The sequence below is a fragment of the Falco biarmicus genome, chromosome 5, assembly GCF_023638135.1.
Source record: "Falco biarmicus isolate bFalBia1 chromosome 5, bFalBia1.pri, whole genome shotgun sequence".
NCBI classification, from domain to species: domain Eukaryota; kingdom Metazoa; phylum Chordata; class Aves; order Falconiformes; family Falconidae; genus Falco; species Falco biarmicus.
Genome location: NC_079292.1, coordinates 81,775,879 through 81,787,352, shown reverse-complemented (window position 1 = coordinate 81,787,352; position 11,474 = coordinate 81,775,879). Strand labels below are relative to the sequence as shown.

The 11,474-nt window shown below is 44.1% G+C and overlaps 1 protein-coding gene across 7 annotated transcripts in view; it reads right to left on the bottom strand.

Annotated features, from left to right (window-relative positions):
* ARHGEF5 (Rho guanine nucleotide exchange factor 5) overlaps positions 1 to 11,474 on the bottom strand; it is a 36,843-nt gene that overhangs the window by 18,590 nt on the left and 6,779 nt on the right. For 2 of the 7 annotated variants that reach the window (XM_056342050.1, XM_056342052.1), the window contains exon 2: positions 2,038 to 2,189. The exons of 4 other annotated variants lie outside the window; for them this stretch is intronic. In XM_056342050.1, the coding sequence (XP_056198025.1) occupies positions 2,038 to 2,079 (42 nt within the window). In that variant the 5' untranslated portion in view covers positions 2,080 to 2,189. Of the gene's footprint in view, positions 1 to 2,037; positions 2,793 to 11,474 lie in introns of those variants that run through there. One more of the 7 variants, XM_056342051.1, reaches the window with a different exon arrangement.

Here is an 11,474-nt window from a genome sequence, read left to right as displayed (position 1 = left end):
CTATTTCTTCCTCTGGCATTCCAAATTTCCCTACTATTTTAAGAACGGCATTTTTTCCAGGGTTTCAACTGCTGTTGAGGGGGGTGCATGTGTGTGACAATTTCAACTTGGGAGACTCACAAACAGAGAAAGGGAAGTGTCTTCAAGGAAAGAGAAATCTTTGAGATCAATGGCAACTTCCTTGTGCTGAAGTGACTCTATAGTCACAAGTAACACTTCCTGATCCCACACAGAAAGTAAAAGCAATAAAGGTATGATTACATCTGGACTAATTGTCCCAGTTAACTCCATGGCCAAGGCATGCCTGACCCGAAAGCTGGTTTAGCTTATATTTTTCTTCATGTCACATGAAACAGAACACCTGCTCTGAAAGCAATAACCCCATGCTCTGGAGTTAGAGCTGAAGCATTGCATACACTTCAATTGTGGGGACTGTCATCATCTTTAGCTTTTTTAAAAAGCAGGGAAAAAAATGAGTTAACTCATCAATTAACTTTGCTCCCAAGTATTTTTTCTCATGTAATTTTTTTATTTTTGTTTATATTGGAAAGAATCTTTCTTACAACATTGGGCCAAAACTGGGATTATTTAGCAATCTGGACACCCCAAACACCCCCCTAAGCAGAAAGTAAGTAGTTGTAAACAGGTAATTACAATAAACACCATGTTTCAAAGAGATATGTCTATTCCAAAAGTTCCCATGGGACTTTCTGCCACATTTTACTGCTATCAGCTAATAGTAAACTACTTCGGTGCTGCTAAACCATGTTTTGAAACTGTTGCACAGGACTGTGAGGAAGAAGCTCCAGCCCAGGAAAAAAAAACAACCAACAAAACCAACCAACCAACCAACCAAAAAAAAAAAAAACCCAAGAGCTTGGCAGAGCACAAGAAAAGAGCCGGGTCATACACTTGTAAGCAGCCACTTTGCCCAGGGCAGGATCAACTTCACTTAGCTGTCCCCAGTAGGTACATCTACCCCTTCTTTAACAAAGGTTCCATGATCACATCAGGTCACTCTTGTGCTACACTGCTCTTAACAATTCCAGCTACCTAAGTGAGTCTCTTCTGCTAATGACTAGAAAAGTGTTACTTCTCACACCTAATACAGTTTTCAAACGTGCTCCCCAGGAGCAGAGACAAATGTTTAGGGGGACAGGCGGTCTAGGACACAAGCTAATGGCTAAGGAACATTTACTACTACTAAGGACAGGATGGCCCATGAAGAAAGGTCTGAATAGCAAGATCCTCAAACTCAAGCCCACACTTTGTGAGAGGAAGAAGAATTGTTGCTCACTGTGCTGTTACAGATGTATACAGCACCGATTTTCCTCTTATTAAGCTCAAGGACCGAGTTTCCACTTCCCTGGCTCTGTTGCAAGGGATTTGGACAGGTGAAAGGACAAGTTTAAAGCTGCATTTGGAGCAGTTCCATGATGATACTGGGAGACAGCGTAGAGGGAGGTGCACAGGAGATCAGTGCTGGAAGCTGCCAAGTGAGATTTGTCTCCTCATATTACTGCCAGGTGTTTTGCACACCTCAGGGAAAGCAAGAGAGAAGCTTTGGGAAGTGAGGCAGGAGAAGGGACAAACTTTCTGCAGACAGTGGGGGAGGACTTAACTAGTCTGGGAAACAGTTAAGTTCCTGCTTGAAGACTGCTGCACTGTAATGAAAGAGGCAGATACCTCTGCAATAAGGATTTCATGGAGATGGGAGAGGAAATAAAACAAACCTGGCTACACCTGTAGCCTCCACATACAGAGAAGCTACGTACAAAGCCCAGCAGTTACCAGAAGAGACTGCCTAGGAGCATGGCCATGTTATGCTTCCACCTCAGGTCAGCTTGGTCCTCTTCCAGAGGAATGCCCAGGAGACCCCCAGGAGCTGTGCTAGCCCAAGCAAACTTTCAATTAGCATTTGCAGTAAGGCAAATAACATGACAGGCAGGCACACAGAAGCCTATCTGGCAACTGCCAGCTTCCAGCAGGCTACACAAACTCTCCCAGAAGCCTCACCTAACCACTGCTGGGACTTACTGATCTTTCACGTCTCTCTGGATCAGATGCTGAACTTGCCATCACTTCTTCATATGCTCTTCTCCCAAGAGGGCCTGGAAATCCGGGACTGCAGTTCACATGCACCTGACTTGTAGGTGACTCTGGGTACACAAACTCACTGCAAGCTGGAACTGTGAGAGGGTGCAGCTGGCCCCATGCCAGCACAACAAAAAAAAGGGGCAATGCTTGGTCATATGGTAGTACAGAGCACAAAATTTGAGAGGGGAAGGGTGCAGTAGGCAGCCAGATACGCAAAACAGGACAGCAGTGAAAGCACCAGTGGACAAAGCAATTCCTGCAATGATGTACTGCATCCACCCATAGCTTTCCCAGATTACAAAAGGCAAAGTGAATGTCATACTTCCTTCCAGTGTGGTTTAATTCACCTGGATGGAGATGACAAACACTTCTGGTTTTAAATAGCAAGTACCTCACCTCCCCCACCCACCCCCCTCCAACAAACAAGAAAGGAGGAATAACAAGTGCTATCAAGCACAGACAAGCCCTTCAGCTAGCCAGGAAACAAGGCAGCACAGAGCGATGCGGAGCCCCGCGATCCTCCTGCTCCCAAACCGGGGCCAGCCCCAGCTTTCAGCGCAGGATTATTTAGCAATTTGGTAATATTATATATTACCAAATTATATATATACACACACACCCCCTAAATAATATATATTATATATTTGGTAATATAAATAATTCCTACTGAACATTTGCCAACCCCCGGGCCGCCCGTGCTCCCTGCCCGCTCCCCCCATGAACAGGCTGGCGGCTGGGGGGAGGGGAGGAGGGGGCTGCCCTGTCCGGCCCCCCCCCTCCCCCCCACCGCAGCCGGTGCACCGGGGCTCTCCCGGCTCGCCTCCTTGTCACCCAGGCAGCAGCCAGAGCTTCTGGCCGTGAGAGGAGAAAGCCATTCACAGCCACCCCCGAGTGGCGCAGGCAAGGACACGGGTTTCCTTATGACAACAAAGGCTCTCCCAAGCAATCCATCGCCTGGGCACACATTCGTGCCGGCACGGCCGCAGCCCGGTGTTGAAATGCCAAAGCTAGCTTTAAGTGCTGGCAGGAAAGAGCTCTGCGTAGGCTGTAACACCCACCTGAGGAGCAACAAGGCTGCCCTGAGCCCCCTCCTGCTATTTCAGCTGGGCTTTATGACTCCATCATCCAGTTCAGATACACGTTAGAAGCAGCCGGGTCAGCGGGGGCTGGCTCAGAGCCTGCCTTTCTCCATACAAAATCCAGGGCTCACCATGCCAGAGAAGAGTCACCAGAACTACCATCCCTCCCCGGTACAGCGGGACACTCTGGAAAGGGGTCGATGCAACTGCTCCAACACACAGCCTGCCCTATGACAAGTCTCACTTTGCATTTTTGGTCGAGCTACTCATGCCATGCTTAAGCCTGCTTTCTCAGCTGGATACCCCCTCCACGTGAGAGATGCCTTCTCCATGTATTCCTCTGCAAAGAAACTGTTACCAATACACATGCACCACGGCTGCTCTATCACCATACAGCCCATTGAGAGCGTTGAAGGAGTGGGGTCAAAAATCTTGAGCTCGGGAAGAGATTACACAGGGCACTAGAGATAAGAATTAAGGAGGGAAGTAATGTTACATGGCAACATTACTACCTTCCGTTTGAGGGTACGGAGAACAGACAGAGCCTGCTGAAGGAAAGAACATATCGAACAAGTAAAGCAATCTAAAAAAACTATGTGCCAAAATAACAGAGTCTACTGCTGTGCTAAATGGTCTACATGCTGTTAGTATCCCGGGAAGCAGCAGCTGCCTCAAGTGTTTTAGGCAGAGGAGAAAGAACAAAGCTGACAATAGTACCTGATCTCCTGGAAAACGCATCTGAGCTGCTACTGAAGCTTGGGAAAAGTGAATGAGACTTCCCAGTCACACCGATGCAGACAATTTGACTGAGATTTAACACTCCCAGTAGCATCTCACTAGCTTTCAGTCACGGTAGGCACACTCAAGATATATTGAGTCTATTAATTATCTAGTGATTCACTAATTGAGAAAAAAAATATACCTTTCCTACATTCGTTTCCATTTAAGTAGATTGTAATACTTAATGCTAACAAAAAAAAAAAAAAAAAAGCACCAAAGAAACATGATTTTGGGTAGAACAAATTTTCACCTTGGAAACTGCTACTGAACATTTGCCAAACAGCAAGCAAAGATGTGGCTTGGATTGCACTTCCCAGAGGTGCAATAAAAATGATTCAGTCTTAAGATAAAAAGGGGTCACCTGTATATCAAAACACCCGGTTCACTAAAGCAGAGCTTAAGTTTTATGTTCATAAAAGCAATGGATAAGCCTTGATATCTGCATCCTTCTAGTACGGGAACAAAGAAGAATGGTGTATGGCTCTCCGTGCTGTAGCTTAGTAGAGAGACTATTGACACTACCGGGCAGAAGAACCCCCGCAGTGAAAGCAAGGCACAGATTCACTGCACGTTGCTCTGCACAGGTCCCTCTGTGAACTGTGGGGATGGAGAGATGACTGACAGAAACATCTGGGGCACAAAAGGAGGTAAGGACTTCAGAGATGTACACTGATTTTTTTTATGCAGTGTTGGCAGCTAGCAGCATAGACATTCCTAGATAGCAGGTTTGCTATAAACTACAGGAGTTCCCAGTTTCTCTTTGAACACAGTGAACGGGGACCCAGATAGGGGAGATTCTCCAGTTAGCAGCAGGTATTTTGTAGTCTCTTACTATGCTACAGAAGCATGAGCCAGAATCCCACGCTGCTGTTTTTGAGTCTCAGATTAAAGAATGCTAATGTTCGCACCAAACCATTTTGACAGATGCAAATGCTTAAAACATCAAAGGGCTTGGAAACACACTTGAAAGCTTGGCCTTGCCCAGACAGCACAGTGGAACCATTGCTGAGCACACTTGTCACATCACCCATACCAGTCCTGAGTACAGTTCAGCTACAGACAGATAAGGATGAACAATACTCAGCAAACTGAACTGGAACAAACTGTCCTCCCCTGCAGAAGGGGCCTCCAAAGTTATCCTGTCTGATGTTCTTGGCAAACACATATTATAACCTCTTTCACAGCTGGATCAAGTTCTACGTTGAAAACTGTACAATTTCTTGCTGCCATTACTGATAGCTGTCAGAGCCCTATAGAAGATACAAAGCTGGAACATTTTAGCAATATATGGGACCACTGATAAGCTATAAAGCAAAATACACCCAGCCAGCCATAGATATACTGGCAAAGTGCTAATTTTGTATCAATAGGTAAAGCATAACCTCTGCAACCAAAGCAATTCCTAAAATACTAACAAAGCTGCGTTTGTGTATCATACCATGCTAACGACTTCTACTAGCACAACTTCATCTGTCATAACAGCTATACATACAGCAAAAACTTGTACTGTGTATCTGGCTTCAATATTGTTAGTACCATCAGCTGGAAATAGCAATCAAAAAATTGTTGGAATCAACATATCATGAGATAACAACAATAAAAATTTTGAACACACTTGTCCTCATTTTGAGCTTTTAGAATGCATGTTTTCAGCCTTGGCTCCCCATAGAGGTTCTAATTACCTTATGACTCCAGTAATAAGATTTTTTTACAAAACGTGAAAAAAAATGTTATGAGACTTGTATCATAACCAAAAATACTTGGCAATACTGGCAGCTTTATACTGAAAACTGCAGCTAAAGAAGAAACAAAAAAAGGTCCATCCAAAAGGGATACAGGGATGTGTGTGGGGAAAACAGATTTTGGTACAACTGTTTCCTAACCCAGCTTTTCGGGGAACAAGCCACTCTGTCTTGGAAATGTAATTGGTGTGCTTAGATCGAAGAAGCTAACAAGCACAATGAGACATGTTTGCTATTGGGAACAAAAAGTATTAGATACAAATAAAATGTTATAAGAAATGTAAATGTGGGAAAGCACCAGCGAGGACCCCTTCCCTCTCCCCGTGGAAAAACAGCTTCACACACCCAAAGCCACAGGAATTGTGTGGGTGCTGAATAGGAAGGTACTAATGCAAACACATGGAAAACTTGTTGTTACTCATGGTGTAACGCCTGCACGGCCAACTGGCATAAGTTTATTGTGCACATCACAATATTTTCTGTTTTTCATCTAGTCCCACTTCCTAGAATCATGTGGTTATGTGAGAATTTTGGCTTACAATTAAGAAAAATACATGTCTGGCCTTCAATGGGTGTGGAAAAGGCCTGAAAAACAAAGTATGGCTCAAAAATTAGATCTTGCTGTCTGGGTTTATCTCAATGTTTTTAAGCCAAAATGTTAAGCCTTAACTTGTGACTAACAAGAGCAAGGGCAACTCCGCCCTTCCCCCTCTACCTGGTTACTATTTTTAAATAGTCGGGACTGATGACACTGAACTGTTCGCAGAATATTTAGACCTGATCCAGTGAGCTACACAAGCTACCAGAAACTAAAAGACCGGCAAAGAAATACGCTGTGGTATTGAGTGGGTTAACAAAGATGAATAATCAAACTCATCAGGCACAATTTAGGTATTTGAAGACATTCTGAAAAGCCATCTGTTTACGGTCCAGTCTTAAAAAAAGTGTAGAGCTCCTTCAATTCCTTCTGCTGCTGCTGACTGTACAAACCATCCGACGCCATCCAGAATCAGGTCCTAATAAATCTTAAGACTTGATGTCGCACCCTGAAATCCAGAACAGATTAAGGCAATACGCATCCAGATTGCTCCTATCTTCACCCATGTGCCAGGGCACACGTGACCATACATGAGCCAGCTCAGGGAGTTATCTAGTCAAAAAAAAAACCAAGCCAGAAGCAGAGAGATGTGAGCAGCCATAAAGGTGTGACACAGGAGGGGAAAAAAACCCTACCAATAAAGGTAAATATGACAGGTCCCTGCAGCAGCCGTACACGCAGATGTACAAGCCATAGTAGCAACTGCGAGGAGTGGACAGGAACAAGAGGCTGGGCATCGGGCCAGAGAGCGGGAAAGCAGAAACCTGGACTTAGACCTAAGGTATGGTGAAACCACACCCAGGATCTACAAGCAAGTCCCTGACGCTCGGGCGTAGGTGTCTTGCTGGGTGTGATTGCCAAGCACTTCAAACGCAGAAACAGGTGCAGCCTCGCCAGCCCACGCAGAACAGTAGCAGCAGAGCAGGGAAATTTTACATTCTCACTACTGGCCCTCTGTTAGTAACATGCTTGCTACCTTTACAGGTCAGAAGCAGGCGCTACGGGAAGCGGGACATTCTAATTGGATCTACAACCATTTCCAAAGGAGCCATTATTTTATGGTTTAATGTTTCCTTGTCTCATTATTGCCACTGACTCTACGGTTCCCGTGAACCCAAATGCAGCTTTCACTCCGCAGCAAAGAATTGGGTCTAAGAAGACACAGCATGGCAGCCAGATGAAGTCAAAGGAGTCAGCCTCCTGTAAGCAACTCTCAAAACAAGTAACAACATGAAGGAGATGCTAGGGAAAGCCCTGGAAACCTCCTCAAACCCTCTGCAAAGTCTAGCATGGAAATACTCCCAATGGTGGGGGAGGGGAAGACATTTTTGCAACCCTGTCTTTCAGAATAAGCAGTGAAAAGTTGTATAAATCGGGGTTTTGAATGGTGTAACTGATACACATCAATCTTATGAAACGCTTTTTATAACTAGCTTCACCAATTACCACTACCTTATTTCAAAGTTTATAGTAGTAATTACAGCTCACAGATGCTGTAGTTAAGATTTAGCATTAGTTCCTAATACTGTAATTAACACAGCATATTATAAAAGTTAAAAAAAAAAAAAAAAAAGTAGAGCCCTACAGGTACAACCTTAAAAAAAATTAAGAAATAGAACAACCAGATCAACAATACTGATACTCTCGGTTTCAGCAATATTTTCTCTGTCAACACGCAAAAATTATGCCCACATAATTTCACATGCAGTACAGTTCCAAGTCTCTATTAATTTAAGGCATAGATTTTTATAGCAGCTTAGAAATATCACTAGTATTTCTATGATGTACTAATTACAATATTTTTACCATTTTAATAATTAGTTTCAATACATAAGGAACAATTACAGATGTTTTAATCCTTCCTCTCATTTTCATTTTTCTGCATATGAATGAGAGGGCGGACTCTGCTTCCCACCACTACCCTTCAATATTTCCTAAAATAGTACTCCTTGATGGCTCCATGGCTCTTCAGATATTAGCTGAGCAATTAAAATCCTGAGATTGCCCTTTGGCAATTCTTGAAGACATTGACTCTGACTCTTGACTGGCCTACGGCTTCCTTTTCCTCAACCCTGTGGCATGTAAAACTACATCTCTCTTTCCCCTACCGGTTCCCACCTTATCAGATGGTTATGCAGAGGAGTAAAATAAGGTCTGTGTGCCTTGAATTCATCCCAAGCTCAGACTTCAGTGTGCTAGTGAGATAGAACATAAGATAATTGAACTCCTAACACTCATCGTGACTAATAGTCTAATAAAGACCCGATACAATTCCTTTACCTCTTTTATGACATGATCACAAAATAATGCCAGCTCCAGCTGAGGAATGCAGTCTTTGGTACACCCGCATCCCACCAACCCACACAAGCGTGCATGCTATATTCTAAATGAAGTTCTGCATACTTTAGCATGAATGAGAAACTTCCCCTGGGAAGCTATCGGCACCAGTTAAATGAAATCTAAGACTCAGCTTGCTGCCTTTCCCATTACCTGCAACACGCTTTGATCGGTGGGGCATAAATAAACACATAAACATCCCATCTCTCCCAAGTTCAATGAGATACAGCAGCGTTCCTCCACTTCAGCCTCACAGGCAGCTCTCAGTCATAACTTCTGACACTGTCCATCAAACTCACCTGAACAAGTTTGTCAGACTGGGCACATAGCAAAATGCTTTGCTGGGCATAAAATAAATAATAATTTTTAAAAAATCATTACAGCCAACAGCAAAGAATACATTCTGGTATGATCACTGTATTTTGGGAAAGCTAAGACTAAGAGAGGTGCTTGAAGGGGGAAGGACGGGGAGGGTACCAGGGAAGGGGGTGGGGGTGTCAGTGGACCATGTCCAAGAGGGAGGGAAGAGCCAGAGCTCTGCTTAGAGTTGTCTTCCCAAACACCTTCCTGTATGGAATAATGGGTCTTCATTCTTACCTCTGCCAGGCTGATGCACTGGAGGAACCCAGCTTTCAGCACAAACGTTTGCTGACTGTTACTGAACCCAGCACCCCACCTCTTCCACGTGTGCCAGCCAGCTGGCCAACGCTTTACCGAGCAGGCTGGGGCAGGGGCACAAAGTGAGCAACTTTTGCAAGTCCCTGGCGCAAGCGGGCAGAAGAACTGCAAGTAAGGCAGAGAGCTGAGGGCAAGACAAGCAAGGTCGCACCCTTGTGCAGGCGAAGCGAGAGGCTGAGGCAGTGGTCCTTGCCTAGGATGACCAGAAAAGCAGGAAGGTTTAACAACCGAAGTCCAGCTACTGTTCTATGAGCAACATCTCTGCCTTGCTTGGTGGCAGATCCTACAGCACTGACAGCTGTATCTGGCTACAACTCACCGCCATGAGGGTGTTGAAGTGAAGAACACTGACACACGTCTTCATGTGACAAATCTACTCTGTCACCCTTCGCAGAGCTTTACACAGGAGGTATGACACAGATCACAGTAGTTTGGCTCCCAAGACGCAATTGCATTAGAGAAGGTGCAATTACAGCTATACCCACAACAGGAGATACCAGCATTACTGCTTTTGTCACACACATGGGAAACACTCCGCACTCTGAACTTTTGGCTCTTCCTGCTCTACTAGCATTTACCTTAAGAGGAGATAAAGATGCACCCATAGGACTGCTGTTTTAGGCCTTGCCTCTACTGACAGCTACAGCTTATGAGCAGTTAAACACAGTTGCTATCAGCTAGAAATTTCAAGATAGTGGGTCCACGAAGGATAACTGTTATCATCAGTAACATATACAGGCTGAAACAGAAACATGCATGTTAGGATACCAGGAGCTCTCCTTCCTTCAATTCCCCACTGCTGTCATTCATTTAAAGAAAGATTGTAACTAGATTTTTTCAAGGCAACCAAGAACTGTGCCTTCACCCCCAGACCTCATCCAGCAGGACTGCCAGTTCCGAATTCTGGCAGTTTCCAGCAGTTTCTGCCCATCTGAGGGTCATCTGAGCAACTGAGGTAATACCAACCCCTCCTACCTCACATACTCTGAGGATTAGTCAGGGAGTGGCTGCTCAGTGCACTGAATATGCAAAGCCCTGTTATAAACTCTGTATCTGATTGCAACCGTAAGCAAAGTCTTATTTAAGCAATCCCTTCACCAACAAAAATATATTGACTGCTCAGTCTGTTCTTTCATTCTGTGCCTTTTGCCTCTAAGCTCTTGAAGTTACAAACACATTACTAAGATACTTCCCTTTTGTGCTGCAGAATTGTTTAGTACAAATAATAGACACATTTTTCACACAAAGTGGTGTCTGTAATTAGTTGTTTCAGCTCATTCTAGACTAGTGTTACTCTGGTATCATACTTTTTGTACTGTAGGGATCTCACTGGCCAGTCAATGAAAGCCCCCACCCCATAACCTCAAATACATCAGATATTCACAGTTTTCTATTTCTCACGGTGTCCACATTCAGATGAGAACCTTTCTGCAATTCTACCCATTTTATGAGCTCAGGACATACAGCATCAGATATTTCTTGCCACCTCTAAGCACAAAAATGTGTCTCTCTACCAAACTGTTCTTTAAAGCCAAGTTGGTGTTTTCGCACACGTTTACCTCAACACTTCCATATTTGGCTCCTGCATCTGTTGGTACTTTTTTTTTTTTTCCTTCCTTATATGCACTTTGTTTACTCTTTTCCATTGTCACAACCAAACGTGATACAATGCCATCTTTAAATTAATCTTTCAAAGTCAGCATTCTAGTAAAAAAAAAACATTTCAGAGCAAATTTTCTTCCACGTTGCCTTTCTGAACTTGAGATTTCTCGTGTCAGTTTTCATTGCACGTGCAATGCAGCACATCCCACCTTGTTCTGTTCTTTTTTAAAGTCATTTTGTTATGAGTCAAAGTCAATCCATTTTTCCCCTTTTACACTCAGATGCCTATTTTCATGCCTTTGATATCACTATTATTACACACCCAGCAGCTGAATAGGTAAAAATGATGCTGTGTATAGGAAGGAAAAATGGCTCTGGTACGTCTGATAACACCCACTGGGCAACTCAGCTGTCATGATTTTTCTATACACACAGCCACAGTTTTAGGCTGCTTTTTATGTCCCTGACCCTCCCCTGTGACTGGTCAGAGCACACAGCACAGTGACATAACTGGCATGCCTAGCCTTGCTCTTCGAGGCTAAGGCACTTTTCACTGCCCCA